Here is a 24,167-nt window from a genome sequence, read left to right on the forward strand (position 1 = left end):
AAAACACATGTACACACGCATTTAGAATTATTATTTAGGAGAATTCAGAGATGAATTCGTTTTTGTGATGAAATAGATATTATAATGAATTTAATATTCTGTTAATTCTTTTAAACAGAACTATTTTTAGTTTCTCTTAGGCTAACATTGAGACTCTACTAAATAATTTTATCTTTTAATTTAAAACAAAACAAAGGCTTATCATTATTGAATTGTAGTGTAGATTTTAAAGAGAATTATTTTAAATAGGAAAGAGCACTGTTAGTGTCTAATCTGTTAAAACTTGGATTTCCCTCAAATTTGTCCTTAGTTTAAATGTGTGATGCTTAATTTTAAATTCATTTTCTCTGTGTTATTTTTTAAATTTTATTTCTTTCCTCAGTATATTCATTTACTCATAGGAATTTTCAGATCTGATAAGGCTACTTGCACAGTTTGGAATTTCTTTCGGATTGACTCTTTATTTATATGAAAATGTTACTTCTGTGGTAAAGAGTGGGTCATTTACTGTTAAGTGCTAGATTCACAGGCCTAGGAAACTTTCCCAGGGATTCTCCGAGCCTTGTTAGTTGTCATCATAAAATTTTGATCAGGGAGATTGTTTTGTGGTAAAAATCCTGTTTTTATGACAGAGCCTTTCAAAAACTGTCATTTGATGATGGAAGTGAAGCCTACTTCCTTTCAGTTAAGGAGGTGTTTTATTTTAATCTCCTAAGGCACATTGCTAAGCAGAGTTTCCTTTTTAAACCATGTTTAACTGACTATAGTACACGTTTTGTTTGCCAGCACGAGATTTTCCATGGACGCTCAAAAACAGACGCCCAGAAAAACTTCGAGACTCACTCAAGGAGTTGGAGGTATCTTTCCAGAAGTTTCAAAAATGGCAACAAACAAATCTGTTTTAAAACATCTTTCAACAGCTTTAATTTTCATAAAGGATCAACTCTCCTGGTGATGATAGCTTTGCTTTTGTCCAGTGAGGAGTTCCAAAACAGTTGCATCTTTGTGAGGCATGCTGATCTTTTTTTTTGCTTGCAAATCAGAAGCACTTTAACTGGTAACGACAATGTGTATAGCCAACTGCACTCTCTTTTTCTGTTTCCTTCAGGAGCTGATGCAAAATAGTCAGTGTGTGCTGAGCAAATGGAAGAACAAATATGTCTGTCAGGTAAAAAGGTTTGACATGCTTTTGCAGTGTTTAACCAGTGGAGCTGAAAACTATGCAGTAATTGGTATTCTAGTGTTATGATAGGTAATGGACAAAAACTTTTTAGGAACAGGTATTTCATAGTTTGAATTCTAGTCATTCTAGAACTAACATTAGACAGATTGACTCAGGCTACCTCATTAATCAGTATAGTTGTACTGACACTATAAGCACTAGTAACAGTCTTTTCAGATGGTATTTTTTGTTTGTCATAGATTTAATCATATTTATGAATGAAGGTAAAACCATAGGACAAAAGGTATTTTGACCACTCTTGTAAGCACTTGTGAACACCATGCTTATGGAAATCAACAAGCAGACTAGAGTTAGACCTAACAAAACAAGACATTTGCTCTTACTTTTTGAACCTTCTAAACTGTACTGTTTAATATGGTAGCTGGTAGTCACCTGTGGCTATTTAAATATAAATTTAAACTAATTAAAATTAAAAATTCAGTTCCTCAGTTGCACTACCCACATTTTAAGTGCTCAGTAACCACGTTATCATATGGACAATATATATACAGAGCATTTCCATCACAGAAAGTTCTTCTGTACAGCACTATTAGAGCCTGGACAAGGTGAGCTACATGTTGAATGGGTCTAGATTCAGGACATAATAATCACTTGTCCGTTGATCATAAAATAATCGACAAATATCTCAGCTGTGTCAGTAGGCTTAAAAAATGCTATTTGCCTAGAAAAATTTTACTCGCTTATGATAAAACGAATCATTAGTAATATTCTACTCCTACATGTAGTTGAAGTTACATCAGTACTAATAATTATAACTGTTTTATGGAATTAAATATCCTGTATCAATTTAAATTCTTACTTGCTTACAATGTGATTCACGAATTTTAGGTCTAACTACTCTTGTTTGAAGTTTAGACCCATGGCTCTATCCATAAATCTACCACATTGAATTTGTAGTAATTATAAACTTGTGTTAATATACTATTTGAATATAGATCTCATTTTAGTGGACTCCGGTTTGTGCTCATTTTTTGTTTAAGCTAGTCTACCTTTATTCATGAAAGTGACTTTAGTTACCTCCTCAACTGTCATAATTATTATTTTCCAGAGACTGTTTACAAGGTTGAATTAATATTTTTAGAACCATAATACTTCTTTTTTTTTAACATTTTTATTGGAGTATAATTGCTTTACAATGGTGTGTTAGTTTCTGCTTTATAACAAAGTGCATCAGTTATACATATACGTATATCCCCATATCTCCTTCCCCTTTCATCTCCCTCCCACCCTCCCTATCCCACCCTTCTAGCTGGTCACAAAGCACCGAGCTGATCTCCCTGTGCTATGCTACTGCTTCCCACTAGCTATCTATTTTACGTTTGGTAGTGTATATATGTCCATATATACACTACCACTCTCTCACTTTGTCCCAGCTTACCCTTCCCCCTCCACGTGTCCTCAAGTCCATTCTCTAGTAGGTCTGTGTCTTTATTCCGTCTTGCCCCTAGGTTCTTCATGAGCTTTTTTTTTTTTTGATTCCATATATATGTGTTAGCATACGGTATTTGGTTTTCTCTTTCTGACTTACTTCAGTCTGTATGACAGACTCTAGGTCCATCCATCTCACTACAAATAACTCAATTTCGTTTCTTTTTTAGAACCAAAATACTTCTTAAATTAGACTTAGGATACTATTGAAAAGGATGGAATTATTTAAAAATTCATAATTTGTTTTCATAAAAATTTTAATCAGACTTTAAAACTTGAATACAAAATATACTCCAGAAAGTTTTAAACTTAGTACAACTCAAATTGTACTTCTCAATGCCATTACTCACTTTAAAAGCTGGTTCAAAATTATTTGACTGCAGGGGAAGCCTACCACCTGTAGTAAGAGGTGTGTCTCATGGCCTCACCCTTACTGTTGCACAGGTAAGTTGGAACATGTCAGGCATCTGAAAATATGCAGTGGAGCATCTCAGTACGCAACCCGTTTTAAATAGACTTTATTGCATTTTAATTTAATAAGCAGGTTTGTGTGCATGTGTGTATGGGAGAGTATGAAGATGGATATTCCTCACTATTGAATTAATTCAACTCAGAAAAGGAATTTGTGTGATAGAATATATACAAAATTACTTCCGTAATTTATAGGAAACTGAAAATACTGATTTCATAGGCTGTTGTACCAGTGAGTCTGTGTTTAACATTTCCAGTGGAGCTTATCATTATGTTCTGTCATATTTTGTGCTTTATTTCTATGATTGATAAGATACGCCTTAAATAGACCTTTTAATACCAGCACATTCTTGATGTGATATATTTCAACAAGATAACTTGACCTCCACCGTGTCCACAGGTCCAGGTTATTCCCCATATCTTTAGGGCCTTTGAAAGACCTCCTAACAATATCCATCCACTACCACAGTTTCTAGACAGGACTTTTAGCTAGGTCTTCTAAAAATATGAATATGTGTGTTATTCTTAAAGATCTCTAATATGACAGAAAATTAAAAATTTGGTGCTCAAGCTAAATTTTCATAAGGATCCCCTTAACCTTTTGTTAGCTGCAAAATCAGTACATCATCTCTACAGGCTCCCATAGGGTCCCCCTTTTGTACATCATCCAGTGTGGTAACTCTAAAGGTAACATATGCTTTCATTTCTATTAGTAATTTTCCCCATTATTTAACCCTAAAATGGCAGCCATTGATCACAACGTAAAGTTCTCTAATTCTTAGAAAAGAAGTGAAAAAAGTTCCTCAGTATCTTGGTGCTAACATAGTTAGACTCTGCAGTTTTTGACTGTGCCACTCCTTAACTAATGTAAATCTTTTATCCCCCCCCTCAAAAAGGGGCAGCTCTAGGCTATGTGGAATTTATCTTGGTTGTCTTCTTTTTAAAGGATCCTTATTTCTTCAAAAGGTTCAGTTGTTCAGGAATTAGCGATGCAACTACAACAACATAAAGAATTTCAGAGGATGCAATCTGAGCCTGGATTTTTCCCTCTGTTGAATAACAAGGTTTTTTTTTTTGATAGGTTATCATCAGTATCAAAGCTTAATTCATGTTGTTGATTCAGTGATTCAATGACCTGTAAATTGTACCATTTAAAAAAAATTCCATTTGTAAATTCAGAACGGTTTATAAATCAAGACTTACCTATACATATGTTCTATATGAAAACTTTCTTTTGAAGTTGGTTTTTCAGACTGTACCTGTTACTAGTTTGAAATGAATTAAAAGTGTATCACATATATTTCTCACTGTTTTTTTGATCTCCTAAAATTATTTTATTAGAAAGTATTTAATAATTTTCTGCTTTGAATTTCTTAAACCATTTTCCAAACTGTTCTTAGGGAATAATAGTTTCAGCATTAAGATACTATTAAATTGTACACTGCTGTGGTGGAATATTTTAATTCCTTAAATTGTGCTTCAAGTCACATTCATATTTGCAGATTACTGCATAATTAGCTAAAAGCAATATTATCATTAAGATGGATGTAACTTCATATATATTGATTTTAGATTAAATTATTTAAATCATATATGTACATTTGAGCATAAAAGTATGATATAGTCATCTTTACCCTGATTTCTTTCTATACTTATTTGACATTTCCAGATACAATTTTAAAATGCCAAGAAAAAATAGTTTTCTTTTTAAATTCTTGTAATGAATTACTTGACAGTCTATGTAAAAGTAGAGATTATTTTCCAAGCATGTCACAGATAAACTGTGACCTTAAGGAACTTATTTTATTATAACTTCCTCAGTTGTATAATGAATAGCATCGTTACCTGATCTTTCACCAAACTGTGTGAAAATCAGTTTCGATTTCCTCATAAAATAATAATTGACAAACCATGGTTTTAAGTTACAACTATTAGTAATAGCATATTATTTATACAAAACCCATCACACAGTATTTACTGACTGCCACCATTGCAGGAGGCACTAAAGATGTGTAAAGTGTGGGCTGAGTTGCCAGTATAACCTAGTCAAGGAAAACAGACATGTAAAATCACTAGGACACTAGTGAGTGCTAAGTTGTATGACACCAAGTTAAAAAGGTAATAAGAATTTAGAGAAAGCACAGAGATTAGCCTGGCAGTGGGATGTAGGCTAAAACATGAAAACCAGAGGTGGTTTCTACAAAGAACAAATGAAATGGGATAATTATTTTCTGGAAACACCAAACTAGGGGGTTTCTGGACTTGAAGATTCTAAGCACAGAGCAGAAGTAAGGTGGCTAGACTGAAAATAAGGGGATTAAGTAGGAGTCTGTATCTGGAATGGTGAGATCTTCCCCAACTCCTTACCCGCTCCAGCACCGAGGCTATATCTCAATGTAACTTATTTAGAAGACCCTTCTCTGACAAAATAGATTATTACTCCCAGAGCAAAGCCTATGGATACTGATATTTGGTAGTTCCGTTTGAAAATATAGATGTGCCAACAAATCTCCTTACAGTGAAGCCCAAGTTAACAAGCCTCCTTGTACACACCAAGCTTCCAATCAATTTTTTGGAGACTCACTTTTAAATATAACCAGGGATGGGAATGTAAATTGGTACAACCACTATGGAGAGCAGCATGGGGGTTCCTTAGAAAACTAAAAATAGAACTACCATATGACCCAGCACTCCCACTACTGGGCATATACCCTGAGAAAACCATAATTCAAAAAGAGACATGTACCACAGTGTTCATTGCAGCACTGTTTACAATAGCCAGGACATGGAAGCAACCTAAATGTCCAACAGATGAATGGATAAAGAAGATATGGCACATATATACAGTGGAATATTACTCAGCCATAAAAAAGAAACGAAATTGAGTTATTTGTAGTGAGGTGGATGGACTTAGAGTCTGTCATACAGAGTGAAGTAAGTCAGAAAGAGAAAAACAAATACCGTTTGCTAACGCATATATGTGGAATCTAAAAAAATAATAGTACTGATGGACCTAGTGGCCAGGCAGGAATAAAGACGTAGACATAGAGAATGAACTTGAGGACACTGAGGGGGGGAGGGGGAAGCTGGGGTGAAGTGAGAGTAGCATCGACATATATACACTACCGAATGTAAAATAGATAGCTAGTGGGAAGCAGCTGCATAGCACAGGGAGATCAGCTCGATGCTTTGCGACAACCTAGAGGGGTGGGATAGGGAGGGTGGGAGGGGGCTCAAGAGGGAGGGGATATGGGGATATATGTATGCATATGGCTGATTGATTTTGTTGTACAAAAGAAACTAACACAGTGTTGTGAAGCAATTATACTCCAATAAAGATCTTTTAAAAGAGATCCACAGTACTTTCAAGGAAATCTCCATCTGTAAATCTAAGATCTATGAGTCTGAGGCTAAAACAAACAGAAAAGAAAAAGAATCAGGGACAGTACAATAAACAGAACTAAATTCAGGGAATTAAAATTAATCCCCACAGAGAAATAAGAGAAGTTCTTGCATCTTTGAAACAAGAATAGGATGCTATTTTTGAAAAAGGAATACTCAGGAAAAAGGAAAGGAGCTCTTGAGAATTAAAAATATGACAGCATAGGGGCTTTCCTGGTGGCACAGTGGTTAAGAATCCACCTGCCAATGCAGGGGACACGGGTTTGAGCCCTAGTCCAGGAAGATCTCACATGCTGCGGAGCAGCTAAGCCCATGTGCCACAACTACTGAGTCTGTGCTCTAGAGCCCGTGAGCCACAACTACTGAGCCTGTGTGCCACAACTACTGAAGCCCACGTGCCTAGAGCCCGTGCTCCGTAACAAGAGAAGCCACTGCAGTGGGAAGCCTGTGCACTGCAACGAAGAGTAGCCCCTGCTTGCCGCAACTAGAGAAGGCCCACGCACAGCAACAAAGACCCAACGCAGCCAAAAATAAATAAAAATAAAAATGAATTTTAAAAATATGACAGCATTGGTAGAAGAATTAATAGAAGAATTGAACGATAAAGTTAAAATATCCCTATAATGCAGAACAGAGTGTACTAAGGGACATAGTGAACAATAGGCAATAGAAGGTGAGAAGATTAGAGCATCAGGCCAGAAGGTCCAATATCTTACTAATGATAGAAAACAGGAGGGAAGAAACAAACAAACAAAATATAATAGAAGAAAATTTCCCATAACTGGAGGATGTTTGTTTCCAGTTTGAAAGGACCCAGTGGTTGAAAAAAAGACTAATACCAAGACATATTTTGTGAATTTTAGAAAACCAAAGTTAAAGAGAAGATCCAGAAAGCTTTTGCAGTAAAAAAAAAAAGAAAAATAAGATACAGAGAAAGGAATGGGAATCAGACTTCTCAACAGCAATACAAGGAGTTAGAAGACTGTGTAATCATGCCTTCAAAATTCTAAAGGGAAGAGCTTTTAGCCTAGAATTCTGTGTCTAGAATTCTAAATTGTCTTTCAAGCAAGGACATTTTCAAGCTAGTTAGCTCTCAGAAAATCTTACCTACCTGCCATGGACTTTTTCTCAGGAGGTTATTGGAAGATGTGCTCCCCTAAAGCAGTAGAGTGAACCAAGAAGCAAGATTTCTTAGGATCCAGGAAACAGAGGATCTTACACAGGAAAGAAATGAAGAGAAATCTTAGGATGACTGTGCCTTAGGCCTAGGTAGCAGCTGGTCCAAATTGGGGCAGGGGACAGAAGGTTCTCCTAGGGATATTGGAGGGAGGGAAGAAAAGGAACTGATAGATCTGATATCTAGTCTGATCTAGGAGAATTAATAATAATATTTAATAAGATAATAAAAGATATAGGATAATTAAATTTTACTGAAAAAAAATCAATAGGTAATGACTAAATCAAGAAATAACATATGGAAGACATTGCTAGTTGCTTGTCCAGTATCCATTTTTCTTCATGAACAGACCCTATTGTTCAGAGTGGCAAAATGTAGCAATTCTGGCCAAAGTAAGCAGAGGTTCCTCGTAGGACTTACAAGAAAGCTTACTTTTTTTAAGTCATATTTTTGTACAGCATTTAAAAATCAGAATTAATGCCCCTCAGAAGACCTGTAATGAGCAAAATATCAGAATTTTAAATAAGTATTGCACTGTTTTACTGACTCTTCCTGTTGCCTCGGGCTTCCAGCGGCTCCACAAAGCCCTGCTGTTCACTGCCTGCTATGAGGGCAGAGTAGGTTGTTCAAACTAGTGGTATTATTCTCCATAGACCACTGCCCCTATCCAAAAATATGTCTTCCCCAGGCTGAGGCATTTGAAATTCCTCTAAAGAAGCAAAATATTGTAGGAATATTGCATACTTTAAATGTATTTTTACATATAAAATACATGTACTTATTTTATATATATATATAATGTCACACCATAATCAATTGGGATGTGGCTTTTCAGCTTCTGCGCTTCCAGTCTGGATCTGAAATATTCCTGAAGGGACAGGGCCCTGCTTTTGAACATTCTTTCACTCAAGGCATATATATATATAGTGCCTAGTATATGCCAAATAGAATTCTCATTGCTAGGGATGCCAGTGAAAAAAACAGACAAAAATGACCATTATTCCTGTTCCCCTGTAGCTTAAGTTTTATTAGGGTAGACAGTCAAGAAGGGATCGATAAGTAAAATTTAGAGTATGTAAGAAAGTAATAACTGTTAAGAGAAAAATAAAGCAAGAAAAATAGGAAGTATATGTGGGGGATGGTAGGGCAGGATGGGCCTGATATCTGGTGACCAGGAAAGACCTCGTGTGATTAAGACATAAAGGAGCAAGCCGTGGAAGGTATCTGGAGAAGAGGGTTCCAGGCAGGTACAGAGGCCCTGAGATGGAAGTATACGTGGCATGTTTGAAAAACATCAAAGAGTTGATCTGATTGGAGTGGGATGAGCAAGGAGAAGAGTAGTAGGAATTAAGATCAGAGAGAAAATGAGGCACTAGTTATATAAGGGCCTTCCAGGCCTTTGAAGGACTTGGCTTTTACTCTAAGTGAGATGGGAAACCCTTCGGGGCTTTTGAGCAGAGGAGGAGCTTGATCTGATTTACTTTTTAATTGGATAACTCTAGGTATTGTGATGCGAACACATTGAAGGAAATGAAGATCAAATCAGGGCAATCAGTTAGAAGGCTGCTACCATAGTCCAGGTGAACAGCCATAACGGTGGTTTTGACCGCATGGAGCGGTTAAGTGGTGAGAAGTGGCCAGATTCTGCTGATGAATCAGATGTGGAATATAGGAGAAATTTCTGAGCAACTGGAAGAATGGCCATTTACTGAGATGGCGAAGACTGAGAAGAGACATTTTTGAGGGAAATATCAGGAGCTCAGTTTTTGACGTCAGTGTTTGAAATGCCTATTAGATATTCAAGTAGAGAAGTCAGTAGACAATTGGTTATAGGAATGTGTAGTTTAGAGAAGGGCCTGGGCTGGAGAGAGAAATTTGGGAGGCAGCAACAGAGATGGTATTGAAGCCAAGAAATCAGTGAAGATCACCAAGGGAGTGAGTGTAGATAGAGAATTAGAGGAGGCAGAAGGGCGGAGCTCTGGGGTGCTCCAGCATTGGGGATTGGAGAGAGAGAAAGGGAGAGATGGAGAAAGGAGATGAATAAGGAGTAGCCAGAGAGGTAGAGCACACTGAAGGGAATGTGGTGCCCTGGAAACTAGGTTTCAGGAAGAAAGTTGAGTGTTGCTGGTACGTAGCATACCAGTAACAGTTGCCTGAGATTGACTATCGGATGGAGTAGCATGGAGGTCATTCGTGACCTAGATTAGAGCAGGGTCAATAGATGGTATGGGCAGAAGCCTGACTGGAATGTATTTAAGGGAAAATAGGAGGAGAGAAATTAGGGCTTTACAACATCAGAAGGGATTACATCATAAAGGAAAATGGAGAAATAGGTCAGGAGCTTGAGAGAGAGGTGAGGTTAAAAGAGGTTTTTGGGACTTCCCTGGTGGCGCAGTGGTTGAGAGTCCACCTGCCGATGCAGGGGACACGGGTCCGTGTCCCGGTCCGGGAAGATCCCACATGCTGCATAGCAGCTGGGCCCGTGAGCCATGGCCGCTGAGCCTGCGTGTCCGGAGCCTGTGCTCCGCAACGGGAGAGGCCCGCGTACCACAAAAAAATAAAAAAAAGAGGTTTTTGTTTCTTTTTTTAGATGCAAGGAATAACATCTATTCCTGTTGGTAAGCTAATGGGAGTAGTACAGTCGATGCAGAAAAGGGAAGAATTAATTGCTGGAGTAATGTTAACCAAAAGCCACTTAATAAAGGGAAAGGGGATGAAAAGTAGGTTCCTGGTACCTGTTGATGTCATGGAGCTGTCTTTTCAGCCATGGACTGCTTAAGGCCACATTTCTTGTTCTGTGAGGAAGAACAAACTTCCATTCAGTTAAGTAATGACTTTTTTTTTTAAGGTTTCTATTACATGCACCTGAATGCAGTTCTAAGTGACACAATGTATTTAGAAATTTAGAAATATGGTAGAACCAGGAGAAATTACCAAGAGTTGAAATGGTTACATTTGAGAGTGGGATGAGAGGCTGTGGTGGGATAAGACAGTAAACAGCTGCTTTAATTCCAAGTATTCTTTGACATTTTAACAATTTATATGTGTATTTCTTTAATTGAAATACTTTTTTTTTTTTTTTTTGTGGTATGCGGGCCTCTCACTGTTTTGGCCTCTCCCATTGCGGAGCACAGGCTCCGGACGCGCAGGCTCAGCGGCCATGGCTCACGGGCCCAGCCGCTCTGCGGCATGTGGGATCTTGCCGGACCGGGGCACGAACCCGTGTCCCCTGCATCGGCAGGCGGACTCTCAACCACTGCGCCACCAGGGAAGCCCTGAAATACTTTTTAAACATGCCCAGAGTGCTTCTGAGAAGCAGATGTCAAGATAGTGCTAGAACAGCAAGTGATTTATGGGGAGATGTGAAAGATAAAGGGGAAGGAAGCAGGCAGGAGAGCCTTTTGACTGTGATGCTGGTCTGAGCCCTGAGCGATGAGGAGAAAGGACTGGGTATAAGGAGCCTCAGGCTGCAGCATGGTGCTCAGAAAATTTCAGCCACAGGAGAGTCCCTGAGTCAAAGTTGCTCATTAGAGGAGTCCCCTGTTGGACTAGTACCACATCATGCTCAGCCATTGGCTAGTAGCCACCTAGGGAATATTTGGTCTTGGTCAGTCAACTGTGTTCCCAGCATTCGTTCCTCCTGAAGGAGCTCTGAGTGATGCATGCCCATGGCCGTCACCCCCACAAAGGTTTATATTAAGAATAAGAATGCGTATTTGTATGTTTGCATACACACAGTACTATACCTGAGTAATCTTAATGTTCAGCTAGCCAGTTTAATATCATGCCCTAATAATTACTCTTTTAGGGAAAAAAAATCATTCCTTTCCAGGAAAAACAGAAAATTTACATTATATCTTGATTAATTCAATCCAAAGTTTGATGACCTATGATAATTCATCAATACATTAACTATTTACTCTTAAATATACAGTAATATATGGACCCAGTTTTAGAACACGGTTATGACACAAAGAAAATTTTTATCTTCTTCATAATAATGTGTCTTTGTGTCATCAATCAGCATTTCCTTCCTGTTCTTTTCATAAATGATCCTTTCTTCTCTTTTATTAATTGTTTTCATTTAAAAACATTTCTTTGAAGAAACTCATAATTCCCTGCCTCTGCCCTTGGCATTTGGGTCTAATAATGTTTTGGAAGCTTCAAGGTATTTTGCCACAAAGGAAGCCAGTTCAGGACTATGAATTTCCTCCATATATCCAGTTATAGTTAATAGTAAATATGTTTAAAGCTAAATGAGTTCAAAATCTGAATAATCTAATGACTCTCATTGATTTTCGTGTGTATTTTACAAAATGGAAACAAACACATGCCAGACATGTATGTACTTTATAAAGGGAGAGTAAAGTTTTACATCGATAGCTAGCTAATGAGAAGACTTTTAGTGCATTATATTTTAGTCCTTGTACTTAATTTTTATATAAAAACTTAAAATATGACTTCAAACTTAGAACTTTGTATTAGATGCACAGTTTGGAATGTGCCAATTAGAAATGTACATATAAACTTAGTATATATGGTTGGGTGTGAGAACCCAGCAACTTTACATTCATGATATTTGAGAATATTGCGTTATAGATATGCCAAAATAGCTGGTAGAGAAAACACATCAAGTGCTTTTGCCAAATTGTGATTTATACCCCTTATTTTAAAAAATAAAGTTAAAAAATAAAACTATTAGGTTAGCATTTATACTGCTTAAGTGACTGAAATTAAAGGTAGCTGCAACTATGCTTCTTATAAAATAGTGTTGAATGTAAAATATTCACAGTGGCTTTCCACAGTGAAGTACCTATCATTTGGTAGTCCCCTTGGTCTAGGTAGAATCCTAGGTTGAATTGTGAGATCTCAGTTAACACTATGTGCCAAACATATAAATCTCTATCTGTATCCATCCTTCTGCCATAATAGAGGAATAATCTTTACTCCTGTTTAAAGCCAAGCATCCCACCTAGACCCACAGTTCTCAAACTGTGCACTGATGCACCCTGGCAATTGCAGTGAATTCACAGGAGTCCTGCAGGATATTTTAAAATTTCAAGAAAAACACAAGACTTCTGCTGGATTCTACACAAACAAGTAGCTCCAGGTAGAGCAGATTTTCAACATTAGAACACACTAACTTCCTTTGGGGGAGGTCATATCTATATGAAGCTGGTTTTTTAGAGCTTGCTGTGATAAAAAAGCAAGTACCACACAAGAATTAACATAGAACACAATGAGGGTAAGGGTTTCCAGTCTGATTCCAAGGTTTGAGAAGTTGTGTAGTGCCCAACTTCTAATAGTGCACACATCCCATTAGTAAGTAATGTGATTATTTAGGAATTAAATATATTTTTCTTTCAATCTCCGTGTATTATGTTTTCAAATGGCTACCAAGTTGTTGGGATATAAATACTTAAATTGTTTGAATTCTGTTATTTCTTTTGGACTAGGGGAGCCATAAAAATTTCTGAGACACAGAGGGTGCCATGAACTGAGAAAGTTTGGGAGCCTCTGGCATAGACTTGGATCCCATTCCCTCAGAACCCCACATGATTGTCCCTTCTCTTACTGGTGGAAAGTGTAAACTGCTCCATTCTTCTTGGTATCAAATCTTGGCTTATTAGCCGTGTGACTTTGGGGAAGTTACTTTACCTGTTTGTGCCAGAGTTCACTTAACTATAAAATGAATATAAAAATACCTAACTCATAGGTTTATTATAAGAATTAAGTAAGTTAACATACTTAAAATGCTTAGAAAGAGTTTTTGCCACAGATACCTGCTTTTTAAAAATAATCCTTTCTGTCAACTGGACCTTTCCAATAAACTTAAAAAAATTTTTTTAATGTTTATTTATTTATTTGGCTGTGTTGGGTCTTAGTTGCGGCACGCGGCGTCTAGTTCCCTGACAAGGGATCAAACCTGGGCCCCCTACATTGGGAGTGCCGTCTTAACCGCCAGACCACCAGGGAAGTCCCAAACTTGAAATTTTTTAATTAAACAAATTTTTTATTGTAAAAAATACATAAAATTTACCATCTTGACACATCTTTAACTGTACGGTTTGGTAGTGTTAAGTATATTCACATTGTTGTGAAACATGTCCAGAACTTTATCAGTTTGCAAAACTGAAACTCTACCCTTTAAATGACAACTCCGTTTACCCCTACCCCCAGCCCCTGGCAACCATCATTCTACTCTCTGCTTCTATGAGTTTGACTATTTTAGCTACCTCATGTAAGTGGAACCATGCAGTATTTGTCCTTCTGTGACTAGCTTGTTTCACTTAGCATAATGTCCTCATGGTTCATCCATGTTGTAGCATGTGACAGAATTGTCTTCCTTTTTAACGCTGAATAATATTCCACCGGATGTATTTACCACATTATGTTTATCCATTCATCTGTTGATGAGCATGTGGATTGTTTCCTTCTCTTGGCTATTGTGAATAATGCTGCTGTGAACATGGGTGTACAAATAGCTCTTGAAGACCCTGCTTTCATTTCTTTTGCTTATATACCCACAAATGGGATTGCTGAATCAGATGATAGTTTTATTTTTAATTTTTTGAGGAACCTCCTGTTTTTCATAGCTGAACCATTTTACAGCCCCTCCAACAGTACAGAAGGGTTCCAGTTTCTCCACATCTTCACCAACACTTGTTATTTTTTATTTTATTTTATTTTTTTTTGTGGTATGCGGGCCTCTCACTGTTGTGGCCTCTCCTGTTGCGGAGCGCAGGCTCCGGACACACCGGCTCAGCGGCCATGGCTCACAGGCCCAGCCGCTCCATGGCACGTGGGATCTTCCTGGCACGAAGCTGTGTCCCCTGCATCAGCAGGCAGACTCTCAACCACTGCGCCACCAGGGAAGCCCTGTGTTCTTTTTTTTTTTTTGATAGTTGCTATTTTGTGGGTGTGAGGTGATATCTCATTGTGGTTTTGGTATGCATTTTTGTAAAGATTAGTGATGTTGAGCATCTTTTCATATGCTTGTTGGCCATTTGTATATCATCTTTGGAGAAATGTCCATTCAAGTCCTTTGCCCATTTGTTAATTGGGTTTTTTGATTTTTTTGTTGTTGTTGAGTTATAGGAGTTTTAAAAAGTATATTTTGGATATTAATCTCTTGTCAGATACATGATTTGCAAATACTTTCTACCACTCTGTAGGCTGCCTTTTCACTCTGTTAATTGTGTCCTCTGATGCACAAAAGTTTTAAAGTTTTATGTAGTCACATTTGTCTATTTTTGCTTTTAGTGTCACATCTAAGAAATCATTTTCAAATCCAACGTTATGAAGCCTTTCCCCTATGGTTTCTTCAAGGAGTTTTATGGTTTTGGGTCTGAGTCCAGGTCTTTAATCCATTTTGAGTTAATTTTTGTGTATGGTGTAAGGTAAGGGTCCATCTTCACTGTTTGCATGTGGATATCCAGTTTTCCCAGCACCATTTGTTGAAGAGACTGTTCTTTCCCTATTGAGTGGTCTTGGCTCTTGTTGAAGATCATTTGAAGATCATATTTGTGAGGGTATATTTCTGGGCTCTCTATTCTGTTCCATTGGCTTGTAGATCTGTCTTTTGATAGTACCGCACTATTTTGATTATTGTGGCTTTATAATATGTCTTGAAATCAGGAAGTGTGAGAACTTTCTTCTTTTTCAAAATTGTTTTGGCTATTTGGAATTCCTTGAGATTTCTGGTCAACTTAAATAGGCTCTACTCTTTTCTACTCAACCAAATAAACACAATTAGTATTCATCTCAGGTACCACCATGTCTTATCCGTTTCCTTCAGAATCAAATTTCTCAAAAGAATTTCTGTTTGGGGTCTCCATTTCTCTGTTGCTCACTCAGCATTTAACCAACTTCAGCTATACTTTTCTCCTGATTACACTGAAAACCTTTTACACTGAGATTACAAAAAACCCTCTGTATTACTAAATCCAATAGACTTTTTTTTTAAAGCATCATCTTAAATACACAGGAGGATTCAACAGTACCGACCACTCCAGTGTTCTTAAAATACTTTTTTCTGTTAGTTCTCGATGACACTTTGCTCTTCTAATATTTTTCCTACCTCTCCAGCATTCTTCTCTGTGTCCTTTTCAGGCCTATGCTTCTTTCCCCTGTCCTTGAATGTTAGGGTTCCTCAAGGCCTAATTCTAAGCCCTCTCCTCTTTACTCTGAACTCCTGGGTTATCAAATATATATTCATAGCTTCAGTGCCCCCCACCTGATGGATGAATTACTCAAGGGACTAAATTATAGATAAGAAGGCTGATTGGTGAGCCGAGAATTAGAACAAAAGCAAGGAGATGTTCTTACAGGATATTTCTATCAGGCTATGGTTAGGGCTCTGACTTGCCCTTGGGCTTTTTCTTTCTTGACAACTGGCATTAGTTATCAGAGTCATATCCCTGAACAGAGTTACAGACATTTGGTACAGGCTTCCTCCAGGCTCTGATCTGAACTGTGCACTGCTCACCACTCTATTTAAAATATCTGACCTGGTCCTCATTTGTTACCTTTTCTTTATGAGAAAAGTGTTGATTCGATTTTGAGAAGCTTCCAAATCATCTGCTTGTTGGAACATGGAAAACACCTTTGCCTCCACAGCAACTCATTTACAGGTGATTTGTTCAGGTGAGCCTCAATGGAACTGGCTGACATATATAGGTGCAACAATCACAGTGTCTCCAGACATTGCCAGATGTCCCCTGCTGGCCAAAATCATCCCCACACTTGAGAACCACTGGTTTAGAGGGAAGCTGGTTTAGGTTGAAGCAGGAGCTGGAGAGAAGAAAACCAGATGGGCTACTACATGGAAATCAACTGAGTGAGAGTTAAAGGATATTAGTTTCTAAGCGGGCCGGTTGTGGGGGGACATAGGATTTGTCCTATGTCTTGGTCTCTACTTCTCCACTAATTATGAGACCTTTGGTTAGTTGCTTTACCCTTCTGATTGTGAATTAGTATGAGGATTAACCTTGTTACTATTATTTTTTAACTTACGTACTTCCTATGTACCAGTGTTGTACTGGCATTTCATATGAATTATAGAGATGGTGTGTATTAAAGTCCTCTGTAAATTATAAGATTTTGTACAAAAGTAATGTGCTGTCCTGTTCACTTCTTACCACTGTTTTTATCCTTTAGATCCTTAAAACTACTGGCAAATACAAGATTTACCTTTGTACCATGTTCTTTCGTGCATTTCATAAAATATTGTATTTTCTAAGAACAATCACTTATTTTATGTAATTATTTTATATATATACATATATATAAAAGAGCTGGATTTAAAATTACATTAGGGATTAAAATGTAGCATCACTCATTTTATAATGAGAATAAGTGAGAAAATGAGATTTTGTAATTTGAAATAGATTTAGCAGGCAAATTTCCAGGAATGTATCTGTTCCATATGTTGAATAACATCACAGAAATCTTTGGGAAACCCCATTGTTAGCACTTCTCTCTCTAGAAAAAAATACCTGTTTGTTTCTTGTTCTTTTGTTTCTTTTCCTTAGTCAATTCCCTATAGTGAGTCAATTAAATGTGTTTTTCTTATTCTTGTCTTAACTACATTCACTTTTGTCTCTCTACTTTAATGGGTTAGTCAGGCATGATTTCCCTCTATACTCAGTAATGTTTGCTGAGGGCTTCCCTGGTGGCACAGTGGTTGAGAGTCCGCCTGCCGATGCAGGGGACACGGGTTCGTGCCCCGGTCCGGGAAGATCCCATATGCAGCGGAGCAGCTGGGCCCATAAGCCATGGCCGCTGGGCCTGCGTGTTCAGAGCCTATGCTCCGCAACGGGAGAGGCCACAACAGTGAGAGGCCCGCGTACCGCGAAAAAAAAAAAAAAGTTTGCTGAATGAAGGAATAAATTACAGAAAACATGTTATCTCTCTTCCAGCAGGTTATCTGTTAAAATGATCAGTGACCCTACCTTTCATTATAGATTTCCTCAATGTAAAATTGTTTGTCTGTCTATAGTTATGAGTTTCTCCAGAATTTATCCCATGGATTGGATTGTGGGGCAGGGTTGAGGGAGGTATTGGGTCTCATCCTGATGCAAATTCACTGGGCCTCCAGAGGAATGGTTTATAATATTGATACTTTAAATATTTTCTTCAACCCTAGAATTCACTCCAGGGGTCATAATACTTTGTTGCCTCTCTGGATTGTAGTGTTTAGCACCTGCTGTCTCCCACGTCTCCTGATGATTTCATGGGATCAGTCTTGGCTGCCTGATGGATTGAACGTATCACCCAATGTTGATTTCTAGTACTGATCCTGCATGCCTTTACTTTTCACTTCTCCCCAGATATCATAATAATCACATGATTTGGGGGGGAGTTTCCTTAGCCAGTGAGAATACTGAATTCAATTAAATTGTTGCGATCACCATTATAAAATAGCTCATTCACAGTTATTTACTGCACCAGTTCTTCAATACATGAGACCATGATGTATCGGTCAACACATGATGTATGATGTAATATTTCTCTTCTTTATGGCTACTAAACTGCCTCTTCTAGGAAGTAGTCATCTGTCTTAACCAATATCTCCACTTCTCTGAGATGAGATTTTCGGCCGTATTCTACACATATTCTACCAATACATGCCTGCATCATTCATCGTTGTATCCCCGTCTGTGTACTTGGCATATATAGGAGGCACTCGCATATTTTTTATCTACTGAGTGAATGAAACTCGGATTCTTGTGTTTGCTTAAGTTTTGTTTTGCTTAATGATGTCATCTGGTAAAATTTTCTCTTTCTTTTCCCAGTTCCATTTCACTTCTAATTAAGTACTCAACATAAGGTTAAGAGAAACCAATTTGAAGAACCATCTGAATATCATGGGAATCATTTCTTAGTTTCTTAAAGAGAAAGCACACCTCTCTGGTATGAGCTTATTGAAGAAAATGAGAAGGAAAAAATTATAAAAGCAATAGGAAGAAACATGGTCAGAGCAGAACTAGCAAGGAAGATACTTCCTGTCTGACAGGGTACCGGAGAAAAGGAAAAGTTTCAGTTCCTATTTTGTCTTAGTCATCTTCTGCACAAGGAACGACATTAAAATTGGAACAATGTTGGGAAATCCCATGGGCCCTCTCATTTATTCATCCTGTGGATCTCTTCTCAAACTCAAATGTGCTCTGGAGGTGTCTCCCTTTGCTTCTTTGTCTGCTCTTTTTCATTTTCTGAGCTGTTGAATTCTCCAGTTCCTTGTAGTGGAGTAGGACAGTATCTTGGTGCCCTTTTTCCTTCTTGTCCTGCCAAATCTTACATAGGCTTTTTCCATTTTGGAGAGCTTAAGAACTAACTTTTTGGGAAAACAGGTGGAGATACTTTCCTGTCTGGGCTAGAATATTCTTTTCCTGAGATTCAGACTATTTTTTTCCCCCTAATTCTGGTTATCTCCATTACTATATCCAGGAATATCTTTGGCACCAGTGTACTTGGAAACCTTATGCTTCCCCACAGGTTGTTGTATAAAAATGCATTAATTAATTTGTTTATACCTTCTTATTCCAAAATCTGGTGTTAGGGATACTGCTAGGACACAAGACATGTGGAAATCTGCAGTGATGGACATACCTTGATCCTAATGAGTACCCAAACTAGGTGTCAGTAGAGGACTAACCTGATCTTTTAACACCTCTAAAGATTGGAATGTCCCAGAACTCAGACCTTGGACCTCTTTCTCTCTTTCCCCTTTTTTCTTCTTAAGCAACAGAAATTTATTTTCTTACAGTTCTAGAAGCTAGAAGTCTAAGACCAAGGTGCTGTGAGGGTTGGTTTCTGATGAGGCCTCTCTGCCTTACTTGTAAACAGCCATCTTCTTACTTCGTTGTCATATGGCCTTTTCTCTGTGTGTGCACATGCAAAGAGAGCCCTCTTGTGTCTCTTCCTCTTATAAGGACACCAGTCAAATTAGATTAGGGCCCCACCCTTATGATCTCTCCACTCATTTTTTAAGGAGAGCTTATTCAGTTCCATGACTTTCAACACTACATTGTTGATGAATCCCAAATATAATCTCCAGCCACCACTTCACCCAGAACTTCAGACTACTTGATGTCTCTACTTATATGTCCATAGACACCTTAAATTTAACATGTCTATACCAAACCCTCGATTCCCCCAAGCTAAATTTACTTCTCCTCAAGTGTTTCCTATCTCGGTAAACGTAGTTGCTCAGCCCAAAAACCTTTGAGTTTTTCTCTTGTATGCCACACCCAATTCTTCAGCAAGTCCCCTTTAAAATATATCTCAAATCTGTCGACATACTGTTTCCTCTAGCATTGCCATTCTAGTTCAAGCCATCATCTTCTCTCACCTGGACCACTGCAATAGCTTCCTAATGGTCTCCTTGCTTTTACTCTTGCCCTGATCCCTCTTTATTTATTTATATATATGTATATATATTATTAATTAATTTATTTTTGGCTGTGTTGGGTCTTCATTTCTGTGCAAGGGCTTTCTCCAGTTGGCGGCGAGCGGGGGCCACTCACTATCGCGGCCTCTTGTTGCGGAGCACAGGCTCCAGACGCACAGGCTCAGTAGTTGTGGCTCACGGACCCAGCCGCTCCACAGCATGTGGGATCCTCCCAGACCAGGGCTCGAACCCATGTCCCCTGCATCAGCAGGCAGACTCTCAACCACTGCGCCACCAGGGAAGCCCTGCCCTGATCCCTCTTTAAAACATAAATTATAATTCTCTGCTGCTTAAAACCCTATGGCTTCTCATCAGAAACGTCCAGTGTAACCTGGCCCCTGACTACCTTGCTAATTTCATCCTCTGAATATCCCTCTCACTCACTCCCCACAAGCCACACTGGCCTACCTTTCCTCAGTTGTCCCAGGCACATTCTAACCTCAGAGTTTTTGCATTTGCTGTTCTCTGCCTCAAACTCGCTTTCTCCAGATAATCATATCACCTGTTCTTTCACTTCATTTGGATCTGTACTCAAATGTCATCTCCTCAGGGAGGTGTTTTTACTTCTCTTTATTGGTCATTTACTTAAAACAGCATCCTCCTAAAGCCTCCATCCGTATTGTGCTTTATTTTTCTCTGCAGTTCTTATTGCTTTCTGACATTATTTTAAAACTGTTTTTTGTTCTCTGTGTCCACACTCAAATGCAAGCTTCCTGAAGGGAGGTAGGGCAAGGACATTGTCTGTTTTGTTCAGTGCTGTATCTTCAGCACCTAGAACAGGGCCTGGGGTCATACAAAATACTAAATATTCATTTGTGGAATGAATAAGTGAATGCATTAGTGGCTGCACCCATCCTTTGAGAAAGATTCTGAAGGAATGCCCAAGCTCAGTGGGCAGGATCCACAGTCCCCAAATCATTGCCCCTATCTCCATGTGTATATCAGTTATCTACTGATGTATGTATGCTTCCCTGCTATGCCTTGACACTTCCCCTTCAAATCCTTTCCAGCTTAAGTTCCCTCTTTTACGTACTATCACAGTTGCACTTTCCATCTCCATCCGACAAAAGTGGTCTTTTAGAATTAATTTTATAACATAACAAGTGCTCGTACATAGAAAAAGCAATTTCTATTAGGAGATGAGGGTTAGTTCGTGATAATTGTGGTGAGAGCACAAAAAAAGGAACAACAAATTTGGGACTTGGACAAATTAAATTCCAAAGTTCTGAAGGAACTTGCACATATCTTGGAGACAGTATCCTTGTTAAATCAGAGCAAATAGGAAAAGTGATAAAAAATTGTAGTGGTTATAACTCACCTGGAGTCTAGTGTTCCATATCTAACATCGAGCCCAGTCTGGGCACAAGATTTTAAAAAAGACAGAGGAATGTGTTCAGAGATGGTAAATGGTATAGTGAAAACATGTGAGTAATGTTTGAATAACAATAATTATAATTACAGACATTTACTATGTGCCAGACATTACTCTAAATACTGTTTGTAAATAGTAATTTAATCCTTATCCTATGAAGTAGATATTATTATATCTCGTCTCATAGGAGGAAATGAAGTTACAGAAGTTCAGTAACTCCCTCAAGGTCACACAGCTAGTAAGAGGTAGAGCCAGTGCTGGTTTCATTTTGATTTGAGTCCATGTTCTTAACCACTATGTTATTATCTTTTAATATTTAAAAAGAGCACTATTGAAGACAAACTGGGGCTACTGTAGAAGTTCTTAGAAGGCGGTGTTAGCCTTCACCTCAAGCTCAAGCATCGCCACCTCTTCTTAGTCCCCCCAGTCTACCCAGTATGTATTCTTATGATAGGACCAGTAACGCTTTATTACACTTACTTGCTTATATCCCTACCTCTCTGTACTAACCTATATTTAACCTATTTTAAGGGTTATATTTGATTCACTTTTGAGCCACTAAATTTAGTTTAGTGTTTGGCATATAATCAACATTCAGTTTCTGTTGAATGAAAAAAATGAAGGAATGATCTTTAAATTGATTAGAACTTTCCAGTGGTAGAACAGCTTTCCTGTAAGGTAATAAGCTTCTGGTCACTGGCAGTTTTCAAGAATGGGCTGGATGCTTGAAGCATGCTTGTAGGGATGCTGCAGAGGAACTTCCATGTCATGTGGGAGTGGAAGATTAGACCAGGTTTCCTTCTAACTATGAATTATTTGATCCTATGATCCTATTATGATTCTTTCTCTAAACATTTAGTTAGCACCTCCTATGTGCCTGGCATTGTTTTAGGCACTGAAGATACAAAGATAAAAGTGGCCTAGCTAGTATCCATAAGGAGCTAGTAATCAGTGGATAATGAAGAAAAGAGGTGCTTAAGAGTATAGGTATAAAGTTTTAGTAGATAAAAATAAATAGAAAAGGGCAGGTATTTGAGGTGCTTTGAATAAATGAGGAAGGGAGAAAAAAGCTATTACAAAGGGGAGAACTAGATATGAAAGATGACCCTAAAATTCCCTGTCTGAGAAGGGAGAATGTAGGGAGTAAAGACCACATTATATTATTATATATCGTTATATAATATAATATGTTATACTGTTATGGGGGAATTCCCTAAAAGGGAACTATCAGTGTTTGTCATCAAGGTATATGGCAGGGCTGGATGTAATTCATAATTCAGTAGAGATTAATTAATTTGTGAAGTATTTTGAAATTCTTGGAACAAATGTGCCTTCTCTTATTAGTCTTGCAGACCAATAAAGTTGATTAAATTCTCCTTTCCCCTGCCCTCCACCCCACTTTGGGGGCATTAACATGGAATGGGCAATTCATTAAGTCATGTGGGACCCTTCAGTTTCTTTTCTGATTCATGTGCCTGGAATCTGTTAGACCGTAGGGGAGTAATGGTCTTTTTTTTTTATTAACCTGGTCCCTGGTGCTGCTCATCTCTCACACATGTCACAGTATGTCTTGTCACAGAATCATCCTCTAGCTGGGACATGATGCTTAGGTAGGTGGGGAAGTCCCCTGTTTTGTTTAAAATCATAGTTGTCTTTGGGTTTGGCTGGCATGTTCATGATTAGTTTACTGACAATTGGTTTTTTTCTTTCCATACCATATGCTATTCCATGATTCATCTGCTTTGAGTCTGCTGCCCTGAAGGTGAAACAATTTCTTCCAATGTTGATATTTCATAATCTCATAGATAACAAGCATACACATATGCATAGTCCTTTCAGAAGTTTTAAACATTTGGAGATGAATGAATTATGCTGCCACAAATGGAAAGGAGCAGTATAAAACCATAATGGTGATATCCAGACATCTTTTGTTGGGTGGTTGGGTGAACGCTAATATTAATAAAGCCTGCCTACTTTACTGTATCTCTCCTTGAGAAGCTATTTCTGGTATGTGGTATTTATTTATGAATTTTTTAACATTTTACTTTAATTGCCTTGATTTACATGTATTTTAATATTTTAGACAAGATCTTTATTTGTAGAAGTGCGGTTTAAATTCCAAATAAATTGTAGGGCTTCCCTGGTGGCGCAGTGGTTGGGAGTCCACCTGCCGGTGCAGGGGGCGTGGGTTCATGCCCCGGACCGGGAGGATCCCACGTGCCGCGGAGCGGCTGGGCCCGTGAGCCATGGCCGCTGGGCCTGTGCATCCGGAGCCTGTGCTCCGCAACGGGAGAGGCCACAGCAGTGAGGGGCCCGCGTACCGCAAAAAAAAAAAAAAAATTGTAATACTTGCTGTTAATATTGTAATGATGGCATCTTTTCTCTATTTAATGTGTAGCATTGATTATTCAAAGCTTAAGAAATCTTTTAATTTCTGATATAAATAGTAATCTTTGAAAACATTTCAGTTTAAGACACATCACATTTCTGAATGCAGTGCAAAGTAGTTTTTTCCACACGGTTGTTTTATAAGTATTTAGAAGATTACACTTCTAATAAACATGGACTAAATTCAGTTTCTGCATATAGCACTAATCAGTGCCCTTATTGTGTTGCATCATTT

At 38.2% G+C, this 24,167-nt stretch overlaps 1 protein-coding gene across 4 annotated transcripts in view; it reads left to right on the forward strand.

The window, feature by feature from the left end:
* Positions 1–24,167, forward strand: part of WDPCP (WD repeat containing planar cell polarity effector) — a 611,687-nt gene that overhangs the window by 325,376 nt on the left and 262,144 nt on the right. For 3 of the 4 annotated variants that reach the window (XM_089922334.1, XM_089922333.1, XM_089922336.1), the window contains 2 exons: positions 787–857; positions 1,109–1,168. In XM_089922334.1, coding sequence (XP_089778460.1) covers positions 787–857; positions 1,109–1,168 — 131 coding nt within the window. Of the gene's footprint in view, positions 1–786; positions 858–1,108; positions 1,169–1,260; positions 23,307–24,167 lie in introns of those variants that run through there. The other variant, XM_089922335.1, reaches the window with a different exon arrangement.

Source organism: Delphinapterus leucas, chromosome 13 (genome assembly GCF_059928025.1).
Source record: "Delphinapterus leucas isolate spDelLeu-1000000601 "Yukka" chromosome 13, BTC_Dleu_Yukka2, whole genome shotgun sequence".
Classification (NCBI taxonomy): domain Eukaryota; kingdom Metazoa; phylum Chordata; class Mammalia; order Artiodactyla; family Monodontidae; genus Delphinapterus; species Delphinapterus leucas.